Genomic DNA, 15,648 nt, shown 5'->3' on the forward strand with positions numbered 1-15,648 from the left:
AATACTTTTAGATTTACAGAAAAATTCCAAAAGTAGTACAGAATGTTCCCATATACTCTTCACTCAACTTCCCCTAATGTTAACATTTTACATAACCATGGTACATTTGTCCAACTAGGAAGTTAACATTGGTAAATTGCTATTACCTATACTACATAGTTTATTTGGATTTTATCAGTTCTTCTACTATTTTTTTTTCTGTTCCAGGAGCCAATCCTAGATCCCACATTGCATTTAGCAATTTCTCTTAAAGTTTTTTTATTCCCAATCGTTCAAAATGATATCTTTGTGTGATAATTTCCATCGAGTGTATTAAATCTTTATATATTCAATGAATTACTTTTATCTGCAGAAATCAAATTTCTTACAGTTTTCTGTTAAAAATAATTCCTCAGTCCACTGCAAAGATGAGTTTGGCAATCCAAACTCTACTGAATATCAGGGTATTCTCTCCATGCCACCACCGGGGCCAAAGGAGCCTGGGAAACTGTTCTTTTTCTGGTTTCATCATCGTTTTACTATGATATCTCTGTTGTCCTTTTCTCCTTTCACTTTAATGGAGGCACTTTTGATACATGAGCAGGGTTGGGACTAGAGTGAGGCAAGTGATGTGCAAATTTAAAGGAGGCATTCAGTCTCAGGGTTGGCACTTTTTGTACCCTAGGCACCTCACTTGGTTTTCCCTAGGCACAGCTCTCTCTGTTCGTGGGATCTGGAGCACAACGTATTCTTGATTTACAAGGTCACCTACCCTCTGCCTGCCACTCCTTTAGTTACACATAACATCTGATATAATATTTTGATTTTTTCACACAACTGTGTCCTGAACTATGACCTCCTGCTTATTTCTCCAGCTCCTTGTCAGATATTAGTCAAAATTTCAGAAAGTCTTGGGTTCCCCCTTTGTTCCCATATTATATTTCCTGGTGGAAGGCAGATCTTGCATGATTTTCTGAGTAGATGAGTGTTACATCTACATCTAATTGTGTATTTGTATTCGTAGTCTGCAATTTAAATTCTGCACTAAGTGCTGGGGAAAAAAGAGCATGTTTTAAAGCTTGCTTCAAGCTGTTCGACCTTCTTCTGGGCAATTAGAATAAAAATGTGACAATACCTTTCTCCCTCCAAGTTGCCAGGTACATTTATTTGCCACATGGCTTTCCCTGACTGGGGGAATAAATAAACTTGCAACAGCAATGGTGAAAATATCTTAAAATGTTGGAAGAAAATAAATTATGGTAATATTCTTCCTGGGATCCATTTAGGAAAACCAATGGATTTTTCTATATTTGTGACTTCCTACAGAAAGGACAGTAGTGCTCAGTAAGACAAGGTAGAATTATTTTGTTGTTAGCATTTTTAGGGCATTGCAGAGGAACAATTTGTAGTTCTTATAGGGAGGTGGTAAGTCCTGGGAGAACTCTAACAGACACAATTAAGAGAGACCAGGTCCTTGACTGCAAATGTTGAAGATGATGGTGATGGTTTACACAGCACCTAAGATGCTAACTTGGAGGTCTAACAACAGGTCTGTGCAACAAGTACCTGCCTTATGTTTGCCAAGGACTCAAGTCCCTAAGCAGAAATGAAGACTGCAAGTTAGGAGTTCTTGGCAACCCAAAGTGTTTACAGAGCTATGGGAAAATATCTCCCAGCTGGCTCCCCAGCTTGTGTGGAAAAATTTAGAGGCTGGCTTAAAGAGTTTAGAGCTAGAGTTTCCCAGGGAGAAAACCTCAGGGTGAAATGAAGTTGCCTCAGCTGATGAACTGCCTAGGCTATGGATAAGTATTAGTTCAAAATCACAGTCTCAAGAAAGATGATCATGCCAGGAGGTCCTCCTGTTCAGGACAGGTGTTACTGACTATCTTGGCTCGGGCACCTCTGGAAGCAAGTCCTATGGCAAGGAACCAGACGTCAAGTAGCAGCTTATGTGGAAGGTGATTTTAGGAAACTCAGGTAGGGGGAGCGGGGAAATGAACAAGGCAGGGAAGGAAACTGTGAAAGGGTGTGTTACCAACCTAGTTAGCACTGTTGGGCAACTGATGCTGGGCCCCACTGAGGAACTCTGGGACAGAGCAAAGAGCATGCCTGGAGTTATCTCCAGTGAGATAGGGCAAGGGAGATAGGTTATTTAATCAACCATCTACCCATCAGTCATTGGTTGAGGGCTGCTTCTAGGGGTATTAACTCTTCTGTACTTCACCTTGTCCTATGATTGGGTTCTTGCTTCCAGAAGAAAAGCTTGTAGGCAGAGAGCTGCAGGTGTGGCAATAAAGAGCTCCTGCTGCACCGATAGGAAGTGACACCTTGGAGCAAGTGGGATGGTTGTTAATTTCATGGGTGATTTAGAAGTTTGTCTAAAATCCATTAAGAGATGCTACTCTCTTTATATAACTATGATCTGGTCTTTTCAGGGCAATGGGCCTCAGATGCTGCAAAGCCAGGTGTGAAAGGCCAGATAAGGAAAAGACAGAGGCTCAGATGTAGATGACCTTGGAGATAGCTAGATGGAAAAATTCTGAGGGCAGGGATGGCATTTGTGTGTGTGTGTGTGTGTGTGTGTGTGTGTGTGTGTGTTAGGGTGTGTGTGTTTAATTCTTTCTCATTGCTTGCTCAATAAATGCTCTTGAATGACCAGTGGAAGAACTTTCTATTATTGGTCCTGCCCAAGGGGGCAGAGGTGGAAGCGGAGGGGGCAGAGGTGGGAAACGGATGTTGAAGCCCTTACGTGGCCGCTGTCCATCATCTCCTCCTCCACACAGAGCTGAGTCTCCTGCAGGGTCTTCCCCTGTCTCTTGCAGACATCGTGTAGATTCTTGATGTCAGCTTGCAGGCTCAAGAGCTTGCTGTTCAGGCTGCTCACTTCTCTGTCTCTCTCCCCCGCCTCAGCAGTCAGAAAAACAAAAGCATCAATTATGAACTATCAAGAAAATGCTTCCTTTCATTCACTGGTTGACAGAGACTTTAAATTTGCTGGAAATTTGTCCATCAACCCTTAGCTGTCATTACTCATCCAGCGTAATGTTTACACAGTATCCATTTGTGAGGTGTCCGGGTGCTCTGCATTATTCAGACAATTACTTATTTACATTAATTAATCTTCACCCACTACTGTGGGTGCATCATAGACGCTTCCCCTGCTTTTCAAGAGAAAGTCAGTGCCTAGAATAATTTCAGGTACCTAGTGGACTGTCTATAAATATTAATGGCTCTGTCACTGATGAGATGAACATAGTGAGATGTCAAATGGACTTGTCAAGACTACTGTGAATCAGTGATGGAGTTGATGTGGCTTCTGAAAAGTCTCTTAACTTTCCCTTCTACCCACTAAACCGAAGACCTCCCTCACCTATAAACCTAGTGCTTTTCTTTGGAGACGTACACCAATGGGAATAAAAGTAAAATCCCTGGGCTGATTGCACAAGATCCCTGTCTTTGATTATGAGAGAAAAAGATTTGTTAATTACTGCTAGGTCAGATGGAAATTAGTGATCAAGATCAAAATAGAGAATGGGGCGCATAGCGGCTTGGGTGGGCTTGGGGGTGTACAGCTGTGGGAAGAGGGTGGGTGCCCTGTCATAGAGGACGCCACCTTCCACTCCCAGTGTTGTGGGTGACAACGGTGTAAAAAGAAATTAGCAAGAAGCCCTCTGTGAACCTGTCCAGTGCTTGAGTCCTATCACCGTGCAAACCTTTTGTAACGCTCTTGAGGGCAAGCACTACCACCTCCAAGTTTTAGATATTGGAACTGTGGCTGGTGCTTTTATAGTAGGTGCTTGCTTATGTTAAATTACCCAGAGCAGCCTCTTTGGTGAGGATTCATGGCATCTATTCAAGAAACACTCCCAAGAGAAATCAGCAAGGAGGTGGGGGAAGCAGGACAGGGAAGAGAAAGAAACCGAGCAAGGGCACAATTTCAGACAAAGTTTTGCGGGAGTGGCTTCAGCCTAATTCCACAGGAAACTCCGGAGTGTAAGTTACACCTCAGAGTCTGTCCTGCTTAGATGCAATGAAAGCTGGGCTGTCAGCCTCAGCATCAGCCAGTCAATGGCTAAGGGCTGCCTCATGGGACGTAAGCTCCCAAGGACTTCCAGCTTTCTGCTCTTATGAGCAAAGTGAACCCAAAAGCCCAAGGGCAATTCTTCTAAGAGAGTTGCAGGTGCAAAAGCACACAGAAGCCATGAGTGCACAGAAATGGCAAAGTGATCCAAGTGACAGTGTCCAAAGTCCCACAGGTGGTTAGCAGCAGAATGAGGAGAGCTCTGCTCTCCTGACCCTGCAGCCAGTGCTCTGCCACCATGTCCCACTGACTGCACTGGCTTCTTAAATATATGAGCTATATAACGCACACTCCTGGGGGAGCCGGAGACCTGATATGGACATCATAAATCAAGCCTACTGGACAGGTCAGTTTAAGAGACCTCTGCACAAGGCCGGGGAGGTGGGGTGGACAGAGAATAACCACGAGAATCCTACACGGCAATGTCAGAGTATTCGGAATTCAGAAGGTTTCCCAGAAGTGCCGCTGTCTCAGCTGATTTATGCCTTCATTTCCATTTAGTACCTGGATTTTTTTAAAACCACTTTACAGTTTAATTAGGTTAACGGTGTGGCTCTGTCATTAAAAGCATTTCATTATCTCAAAACTCTCCCTCTTCCTCTCTTGCTCCTGTCCCTTGTTCCCCACTTTCTGAAAAATAACAGTGCATGTCAACTGCCCCAAGCATGTAATTACCATTAAGACAATTACCAGGGACTCTCTTAAGAGAATATGTGTAGAGCAGCTAAAAAATGGTGTACCGACACTGTTCTCTAAATAGAAAACAAAATCCTTGACCTGACAAGGAGCAGCAGTTTGATTCTAGTGCTTTAAATCCCTTTTCTCATAACCGCCATACTGGGAATAGAGTATGGAGGCTCACGGGAGTGGGGTCCTTGGGATCCCCTCCCCCCTTGCCACAGGACTGTCTTTCGCATCTATGAGCAGATAAGGTGACAATACAATGCCTACTCTATGGAAGTGTCAAGTGCCCTATACTCTTGCCTTGATGCTGAATATATGCATCCTAAGGTGAGGGCCATGTCACCAGATTGTTGCATATGTTGCACACTGAGGACTTATTAACAAAGTACCAGTGATATACAACTTGAGCCTCTCTATGTTAAAAGCTCAATGCCCTCTCTCTCAGGCCAATTAAAAGAAAGCCCACTCCTTCTAGTTTTAGATGTCCCCTGAGCAGTAGGCCTGCTAGCCCAATATTGTTGCACCACTAGGGTTTCAGAATTGGATCTTTAATGTAGATGATCTCATCTAATTTGGACATTAGCATTGACTCAGAGTCTCTGAGGCAATTTCTTTGAGGTTTGGAATAAATAATCCTTTCTTTGAGGATGCCCTAAACCAGTTGAATAACAAATGTATTTTGCTGGATGTCAAATGAAATTTGCTTTTGAAATCAGAACCTAACCATTCACTCCTGAAGGCCAAATTACACAAGGGTTTTTATTCATCAGAACAGAATGAAAACCCTGGGAGAGTAATAAGGTGATTTCCATGAACCATGTATTATTTTTACTGTAGGTAGTTGTAAGAAGAGGCTGTGCTCACCTCAGAACTCCATAAAGGCAAGTGTTTCTGAGGTTCCAGTAAACTTAATTTCTTGCTAATATTGTGCACAGAGGTCACTGTACACTATTTCTAATCTTATGTACTTTATGAACGCTAAATTCCAGGCAGATGCCTTTTGAGTATCAATATGCAGTAGGAATTGATTTAATCTGACATTTCATCATTCAAAGCTCTGTAACCAGTACTGGGGCATGAGAAGAACTGAGAGTCTAATGCTGACCCTCAGGCACCATCTGATCCTGTCCTAGATCTGAAGTCTTCAACAACGGCCGAAATCACAAGCCTCCACTGCTAGGTGAGTTTCACTTACATAAGCTGTGCACTTAGATACAGGCATTACCTCGACAATGTTGTGGGTGTGCTTCCAGACCACTGAGATAAAGCAAATATCATAGTAAATCAAGTCACACAAATTTTCTGGTTTCCCAGTGCATATAGAAGTTATGTTTTCACTATACTGTAGTCTATTAAGTTTGCAAAAGCATTATAGCTAAAAAATTACATACCTTAATTTAAAAATACTTTATTGCTAAAAAATGGTAACCATCATCTGAACCTTTAGTGAGTCGCAATCTTTTTGCAAAAGTAACATCAAAGATCACTGATTAACAACATTGTAAAGCAACTATACTCCAATAAAAATTTTAAAAAGGTCACTGATCAAAGATCACCATAACAAATATAATAATGAAAAAGTTTGAAATAGTGCAAGAATTACCAAAATGTGACACAGAGACACACAGTGAGCAAATGCTATTGAAAATGGCGTCGATACATATATACACTACCAAACGTAAAATAGATAGCTAGTGGGAAGCAGCCGCATAGCACAGGGAGATCAGCTTGGTGCTCTGTGACCACCTAGAGGGGTGGGATAGGGAGGATGGGAGGCAGGGAGACGCAAGAGGGAAGAGATATGGGAACATATGTATATGTGTAACTGATTCGCTTTGTTATACAGCAGAAACTAACACACCATTGTAAAGCAATTATATTCCAATAAAGATGTTAAAAAAGAAAATGGTGTCGATAGACTTGCTCAACATAGGGTTGCCACAAACCTTCAATTTGTAAAAAGTGTAATATTTGTGGAGTGCAATAAAGTGAAGCTCAATACAATGATGTGTGCCTGTACCCAGTTTTGCTTATATGGGGGTGGAACCTGGTCACTCGATTTGAAGTCACGTGACATGTGCAGCAGCTACCAACCACAGGCAAAATGGTGAGTGCTGAGGCTACAGTTGCTACCAGACGCATGATAGTGATTGGAAAATAGGTTATTTACTGAAGCAAATTTTCTGTACTGATTAAAGGGTCTTTTTTCAAAGAGCATGCCTTCTTGAACATGTATTTCAAAAGCCAGGAAGAAATTTTGCTCTAGGCTTCAAAATACTGACAGATAGTCTCATGCTGCTTCTTGTGGGGAGCTGATCTTAAACTGAAGCTTGTGATTCAGTAGCACTCTCAGGCCCTAGAAGCATTACCAAGATTCAAGATGGCAGCATTTCCCAGGATTTGGCACTTGAACAAGAAAGCTTGGTGGCACTTTCGAGAGTAATACTGGAGTCCACCAACAATACCATAAAATTCATCATCTTTGGGAAATTACCTTTGTGAGGATAAGGACAAGTCTTCAATAAACAATGGAAAACCACCTTTAGCCACGACTACCATTCAAAACATATCAGTTTCTAGTGAGACTTATGTTTTAAAAAGCAGGAAATCTGGGCTTCCCTCGTGGTGCAGTGGTTAAGAATCTGCCTGCCACTTCTAGGGGACACGGGTTCTATCCGTGGTCCAGGAAGATCCCACATGCCGTGGAGCAGCTGAGCCCGAGCACCCCAACTACTGAGCCTGTGCTCTGGAGCCCGCGAGCCACAACTACTGAAGCCTGTGTGCCTACAGCCCGTGTTCCGCAACAAGAGAAGCCACGACAGTGAGAAGCCCGTGCACTGAAACGAAGAGTAGCCCCCTCTCACCGCAACTAGAGAAAGCCCATGCACAGAAACGAAGACCCAACGCAGCCCAAAATAAATAAATAAATTTAAAAAAAGAAAAAGCAGGAAATCTTTTGTTCTACCAACAATTTTAGTTTTTAAATTTATTTATTTTTAACATCTTTATTGGAGTATAATTGCTTTACAATGGTGTGTTAGTTTCTGCTGTATAACAAAGTGAATCAGTTACACATATACATATGTTCCCATATCTCTTCCCTCTTGTGTCTCTCTCCCTCCCACCCTCCCTATCCCACCCCTCTAGGTGGTCACAAAGCACCAAGCTGATCTCCCTGTGCTATGTGGCTGCTTGCCACTAGCTATCTATTTTACATTAAAAGCAGGAAATCTTAAAAATTAACATTGCTACAGGAAGTTTTACAGTTTACTTGTTTAATAAGAGTTTAAAATTATCTACAGTAAATTCAAACATTCTTATTGATATTACTAACTTGATTCCTGAGCTTGCTTTTCCATCTATAAAAACATTACAGGGCATCCCTGGTGGCGCAGTGGTTGAGAGTCCACCTGCCAATGCAGGGGACGTGGGTTCGTGCCCTGGTCCGGGAAGATCCCACATGCCGCAGAGAGGCTGGGCCCGTGAGCCATGGCCACTGAGCCTGCGCGTCCGGAGCCTGTGCTCCGCAACGGGAGAGGCCGCAACAGTGAGAGGCCCACATACCGCAAAAAAAAAAAAAAAAATTACAGTTTTTGTTTACTTGTGATGGGAATTAATGGGCACTTACATGAGGTTTTGCCTGTGAGCAAAAATTTTGGAGCCAATTATGTTCATATAGTGAAGACTGAGTATATTTCATTGTGTTCTAAATTCTTTAAAAATTGGCACACTGTACAAAGTATATGGCTTAGGATACACATGGCATATGGCAGGTGGTCCACCACCTTTGGAAGATGGGCCAATTCTTGTTGGTACTTGGGCAACTGCCACATACTTTTCTCCATCATATCATATCCTTGGAGAAATTATTTCACTAGAAAGTAACCTCCACAAGAACAGGGATCTTTGTCGATTTTGTCCACTGATTTATCCCCAGGCCCTAGAACAATGCCTGGCACAGTGAAGGTGCCCCAGAGATATCAGCTGAATGAAGAAATGCCCTTCTAGAAAATCCATACCAGATCCTCGTTCCCTGCAGAACTTTCAGTGAATCCTCAATGGCTCCCACTAGTAATCCAGCAGGAAAGGAGCTGAAACACCTCTTTTAGAAGCTGCTGACCTCTTGGTAGGAGGTCTGTTAAAAAGCATATGTCATGTGGGACAACCCTATACTAACCAAAACATCCCCTTTAAGTCCTTTCTGGAACAAGTCAGGGGATACATAAACACAGTTTGACCAAACAAACACAGTTTGACCAAACAGAGCACTCCGTTTCCATATCATTCCAGATAAAGAGAAAATGTCGGCAACAATATTTAATAAGTGCTTAAGCCCCAAGCACTGGTGTTTTACATGCAGTATCTTACTTAATCCTCACAGCAAGCCTTTGAAATAGGTGCTCATTATTCATATTTTCTAGGTAAGGCAAAGGAAGCTCAGAGAGGGTAAGTAACATGCCCAATATCACACCGCTATTAGATATGGACCCAGACTCACCTAGCTCAAGTCTGGGCTTTTAAATGTCATGCTTTGCTGTCCACCTCTGTCTGTGACATGTTGGGATGTTGTTATTGGAATTTTGAATCATGAAACTGGAAAAGATGTCCCTTGTAGCAAAGTTTCAACTCTACGTACATAGAGGAGTGAGGATGCTTACCTCATCTTTCATTTGCTGGGTACCTCTCAATTCTCCTTTAAGCTTTAGCATTTCCTGAGCTTTGTTATAAACCTGAAAAAGTCCAAGAATTTAAGATGGGAAAAGCATAAATGAGTCTGGCCCTTTAAAGATTTTCCCACCTGGATGTGTGCTCTGAGCAGGGAGTTTGGAAAAATTTCCGAACTGTTAGCAATACCTACTTGCCTACCCATCTGTTGTGTTTTCAAAAGTGTGTTAAAGCCTTTGCTAGGAAGACAGGACCGTGGTTTTACATCTTTTCCGAAAAATCACCACTTGGTAGGCTAAACAGTTTCTGAACACATCTTTCTTGGAAAGTAAAAGGGCTGAAATGATTTTACTTTCTAGATTTCTAAGTATTCAATGGCTCAAATATAGTTAACTACTAATTATGAATCAAATGGGATGTGCACACCAACTTCATTCTCATGATAACCCTGGTAGGTAGATACTATTACTGTCCCCATTTTACAGAGGAGGAAACTGAAGTCCAGAGAGGCTAAGTGACTTACCCAAGGCCAGGGAGGCTCTCTTACTACTCCATGGGGAGCTTCCCTTCCATAATTTCTAACTATTAATTTGGAAATATATGATAATGTGATTTTTTTGCAGCATCAAGTTACTGTAATGTTGGTGCTTGTAAAGTTAGGAAACTTGTAAAGTGCTGAGAATTATCTAAATAAAAAGCCTCAAAGAAAACCAAAGATTTGTGCACATGTATGTGTGTAAGTATAGGATGACACATTTGAAGTCATAATGCACTGCACTTATTAAAACAATCTAATTCATTATGTTTTAAACTCTAAGACCAGAGGAAATTTCCACCAAGCACTTACCTGCAGAATAGTTCCAAGAATGAGAAGCTATCAAAATACTCATTCTTTGTAGTGAACCACATCCCTAATGTAAGCCAAGAGGAAGCAAGATTGCTGGTGAGAACTTGGAATGTTTTATGGGGTTGTATTCTGATCTGCTGCATTGTTTACCCTCTTATGTCTTCATGCAGAGAGATGCATCATGGGAATGGTGATGTAGCTTGGGCTTACCCAGTAGGGAGAGGCTAGGTGATGTTGCAGTAACAAACAATCCACAAATCTCAGGGACTTAAAACCATGAAGGTTTATTTTTCATTTGTGCTGCACGTCGTTTATGAGTCAGCTGGGGCTCTGCTCTTTATTGTCCTCAGCTAGTAGAACCTCTGTCATCTAGCATGTTGCCTGTTGCCATCCCAGCAGGAAGGGAACTAGGTGAATCACATACAGGTTCTTAAAGTAGAAGTGACACACTTCACTTCTGCTCACATGTCATTGGCCAAAACAAGTCATATGGCTACGCTTACATTCTTCCTTTACCCCCAAGAGGAAATATTGGTGGATGTTACAAATCATTTCCATGCAAGGTGTCTTAGCTGGTTGGGCTGCTGCAACAAAATATCACAGACTGCATATCTTATAAACAACAGAAAAAATTTTGTCTCACAGTTCTGGAGGTTGAGAGGTTCACGATTAAGGTGCCAGCAGATTAGGTGTTTGGTGAGGACCCACTTCAGAGATGGCTGTTTCTTTTTTTGCTGTAAATTCACATGGTGAAAGGGATAAGGGAGAACTCTGGGGTCTCTTTTATAAGGGCATTAATCTCTTTCATGACAGCTTCATCCACATGACCTAAGCACCTCCCAAAGACCCGACCTTCTAACACTATCACCTTGGCGGTTAGGATTTCAACACATGAATTTTGAGGGGACGCAAACATTTACTCTACGGTGTTAGGCAAATGAGAAGATTAAAAATAGCATGGCCTAAAAGAACACTGAATAGGTCTCTAGGCCAGTAAACTGCTAATCCTGACCCAGCACCTAGGTCAAGGAGTAGCCTTTGGAAAGGCACTCACCTCTCCAAGCCTTTGTTTCTCCCTCTGTAAACTGAGGAGCTGTACTAAATGACTGTTTTCTTTCTTAGCTCTAAAGTTTACTGGTTCAGGTTCTACCTTGATGGACATTCTTCTTTAATAGGATCGTGAACTTAACCCAAGCATCACACAAAAGTTGGAATGGAGTAAACATATCCTTGAGAATAATATTCCTCTAGAGGTAGACTTACTGGATAGTCAGGAAATGATTCTTAAATCAAATGAAATTTTGTCTCAAAGACAGAAAAATGATTGTCTAACTTGTGCTGGTTTCATCTACTATGGAGTTACACAGCTATCGTTGCAAGGGCCAAGAGCATTTGGGAGGAAAAGTGGCAGGCACAGGCTCTCATATTTGCATGAAAATATACTTACTAAGTAAAATAAGTCAGAGGAAAAATAGAGAGCTGAACTGTGTTCCATGAAGGAGACATGGGAATCCTGTGAGTCATTAATAGCAGCAGTAGGCAATTTGGAAGTGTTTATGATGAAAAAAAGGGAAGGGTTATATGATAAATTTTCGAAGCATTTGACAGTAATGTTTGCCAGATGGATAAGGAAGAGTGCTTTGAGGGAGCCTCAAATGCTTCATAAAATGAACACGGGAACCTTCACAATGCCCTCTGAGGAGTGTGGCTGGACAAATATTTTGTAGAGGAGAGAACTCATCACAGAGGGAGAGGCCCCCTACCTGATCAATGGATACTGATCTCTGGGCCCAGGACTTCAATGTCTTCTCTCTTCTTAAACTGATTCTCCATCTTCTGTGCTGCTATCTCCTGCATCACTGTTGAGACCTTCACATCCTCGTGCCTCATCTCCTCCACCAGCATCTCCAATTCTGTTGCAACTGCCCAGGGAACTACTCTTTTTGTATTCGAAAGTTCTGCCATCTGCCTTTCTAGCAGGCTTTTTCTTGGTGACAGTTGTGAGCAGGAAAAAAAAAAAAAAACTGTAGTGAAAACAAAAACTTGGTCAGGGTGATGTCATGTGTCATATCACAAAACACAGTGATGTTTTGTGCCCCTGAAGTTGGCCTCAGCCCCCACGTAGAGCACTTTACAGATTCCCGAGAAACACCTAACACTGCGTCTCACATGGGTGACTAGTGTAGCAGGTATGAACTCAGGTGTGCAAAGAAAAGGTAACTATTTTTCTATTACTCAACCTCTTTGTTAAACCCCATTTCCCCCAAATGGCAGAAAACAGAATCTTAGTTATTTCTGAGAAAACTCCATCATTTTTAGGTTAAAAATGAAGCAGTTCATGATTCCTTCCACCTATTTAGGTCTCTCCAGAGTGTGCCTCATTTCTGAGGTCCTAGGATGCAACCTGGCATCAGGAGTGGCTCCTGGTCCATGGTCATGGGCATCTCTCCCAGCTGAAGTGTGCTGAGATGTCTGTGTCCTGGTCATCAGGCTGCATAGATTACATCTTTGTCTTACTGTAGGCTTTGGGTCTTCTGGCCCTTTTTCATCCCCTGACGAAGCTCCTAATGCAGAAGGAGAGAGAGAGAGACACACACACGTGAGATTTGTCTCAGGCCCTCTCCTCTTGGACCTGCTCCACCATCATTGTACCTACCATCATTTCCACCATTCTCTAGAAAGGTGTTGAGAGGAAGGGGATAGGATCTTAAGATTCTGTTTACTTCTCTGTCCCCCATTCCTGGTATTTGTCAAAAGGCCTTTCTGCCCCTGGATTGCTAAACCTACCTGGGGTCCTATTGTTTTCCCCATTTGTGCCCATTTCATTGATTTCACCAGGGTCAAATTCTCTTATTTATGTTCAAATTCTCTTCTTCCTCTTTTTTTTCCTTTCTTTCTTTTATTTTTGGCTGTGTTGGGTCTTCGTTGCTGCACGTGGGCTTTCTCTAGTTGCGGCGAGTGGGGGCTACTCTTTTTTTTTTTTTTTTTTTTTTTTGCGGTATGCAGGCCTCTCACTGTTGTGGCCTCTCCCGTTGCAGCGCACAGGCTCCGGACACGCAGGCTCAGCGGCCACGGCTCAGGGGCCCAGCCGCTCCGCGGCATGTGGGATCTTCCCGGACCGGGGCACGAACCCGTGTCCCTTAGCATCGGCAGGCAGACTCTCAACCACTGCACCACCAGGGAAGCCCTGGGGGCTACTCTTTGTTGTGGTGCAGGCTTCTCACTGTGGTGGCTTCTCTTGCTGCGGAGCATGGGCTCTAGGCGTGCGGGCTTCAGTAGCTGTGGCACGCAGGCTCAGGAGTTGTGGTTCGCGGGCTGTAGAGCGCAGGCTCAGTAGTTGTGGAGCACGGGCTTAGTTGCTCTGTGGCATGTGAGACCTTCCCCGACCAGGGATTGAACCCATGCCCCCCGTATTGGCAGGCGTATTCTTAACCACCGTGCCACCAGGGAAGTCCCTCCCTCCCCTTTCTTAACTCAGAGAGACTTTGTTTATTTGTGGGGGAAGAAGGAAAAAAGTACAAGTGAACAGTTCAGTGAAACACAGGTTGAACAGGGGCAGGATGGGAAACACATGTTAGTACTTCATACACCATCTACCTTCATTAGGTTACACAAACGCCATCATCACAGATTACTGATGCTAGCTCTCTCCCCAAGGAACTGGTAACTGCTTGGGTATATGGAGGGACTACTGGCCTTAAAGCCACACCATCATCACAGATTACTGATGCTAGCTCTCTCCCCAAGGAACTGGTAACTGCTTGGGTATATGGAGGGACTACTGGCCTTAAAGCCACACCATCTGTTCCTTTTCCTTCATGACCTAGACGGAAGAATATCAAGGACCTATTTTTCTCATCTAAAACATGTTTCTATGTTTTCACAGAAAGAGATGCTATTTAGTTTAAAGTTAAAGCTATCCTTGGGGATTTATCAAAATAACAGGTTTACTTACACGTAGCCATGAGTCTTTCTTTACTTTTGCTAGGTTTTAAATTTTTCTCCAATGTTCCATCTCCTACCAATGAGAAAAGGGTGATGAGTCCTAGGGGTCTTAATTATTGAAATGATGAAAGGATGTTCAATGTTTCTTCCATTTAAAAATATGTGAACACCATGAATTGACAGGGTGCTCCTTGTACAATAAATTACTTCTGCCAAGAATGCATGGACAGAGCCATACTGTGTGAAGGCCTGGCATGAACAGTCTACTTCTTTGGATCCAAATCCAGTTCAAAAAGAAAGAAGTCCCTGGTCATGTAGCGCATATCTGATGGGGGAGGTGGTAGAAGGGGATGGTTTTGCCAGGGTTACTAACTGGGTCATAGTTCAACCCCAGGACTGAGGCTTTTCTGGAGAGGAAGCAGGGCCCGTTGGGTCTTCCTAAAGGAGACTTTGGAATGGCAGAAGAAATAAGTGTCTAGAAGGAACACGAGAAGGGGTCCCAGGATTTATCAGACTCACTGCTGCAGGTGAAAATATCTCCCCATGGCTATCTCTTTTGGTACTTTTCACAGAGGCTGTCAGTTGCGTGTTCCAATATCCATACTTTTAATCGTTCATGTAACAGAACCATAATTTTATTGGGGTGTCTATGTACTTATCCAAAAGACTACCTATCCCAGCCTCTCTGGTAGCCAGGTATGGCTATATGTCTAAGTTTTGGCCAGTAAGATGTAAGAGGAAATATTGTGGGAACTTCCTGGAAATGCTAAAGAGTAATGTGCCGTTCTTTGTTCTTTCCTCCTTCCTGATTGTTTGGAATGCTGATTTAGTGGCTGGTGCTCCAGCAACCATTTGGAACATGATGTAGTGCTCATAGAGGTAGAACCTAGGTCTCTGATGGTATGGAATCACCATGCCAGCCCTGGAGAGAGAGAGCAATTTCTTACATATTTGTTTGTTTGTTTTTTTACTTACTTCCACACCACGTGGCATGAGGGATTCCCCCACCAGGGATCGAACCTGTGCCCCCTGCAGTGGAATTGTGGAGTTCTAACCACTGGATGGCCAGGGAATTCCCCAGAGAGAGCAATTTCTATCATAAGTGACTTCTATCTTAAGTCACTGTTTTGGATTTTCTCTGTTTTATGCAGCTAGATCTAATGCAAAGGGATAAAGTACCCTTAATTATAGTCCTCTCCAAGAGACCTCTTTACAATTCACTCTTCATTTCTAGGACCTCCACTAGCTGCTTCTACTATAGGTTCTGGAACCCCTGTTTCATTGTGGACCAACTCTTTGATCCTACAAACATTTTTCTCAAATGTTCCTTTCTCTGCCTCGATTTGACTTCGTTTTCTCTTGATACATCAGCTCATTGCATTCACTCCTTCTCTTTCTCCACTTGAGGTATGGAGTAGCGAGATTCAGCGTAGGGAAGGGAGCAACA

The 15,648-nt window shown here is 42.9% G+C and overlaps 1 protein-coding gene across 1 annotated transcript in view; it reads right to left on the bottom strand.

Annotated features, from left to right (window-relative positions):
- PMFBP1 (polyamine modulated factor 1 binding protein 1) overlaps nucleotides 1-15,648 on the bottom strand; it is a 119,127-nt gene that overhangs the window by 32,189 nt on the left and 71,290 nt on the right. Inside the window, exons 3-6 of the mRNA XM_079908019.1 lie at nucleotides 12,661-12,820; nucleotides 12,020-12,280; nucleotides 9,403-9,474; nucleotides 2,729-2,884 (exon numbers count right to left, since the gene is read on the bottom strand). Of these exons, the coding sequence (XP_079764145.1) occupies nucleotides 2,729-2,884; nucleotides 9,403-9,453 (207 nt within the window). The 5' untranslated portion in view covers nucleotides 9,454-9,474; nucleotides 12,020-12,280; nucleotides 12,661-12,820. The remainder of the gene's footprint in view (nucleotides 1-2,728; nucleotides 2,885-9,402; nucleotides 9,475-12,019; nucleotides 12,281-12,660; nucleotides 12,821-15,648) is intronic.

The sequence above is a fragment of the Stenella coeruleoalba genome (assembly GCF_951394435.1).
Source record: "Stenella coeruleoalba genome assembly, chromosome: 20".
NCBI lineage: Eukaryota > Metazoa > Chordata > Mammalia > Artiodactyla > Delphinidae > Stenella > Stenella coeruleoalba.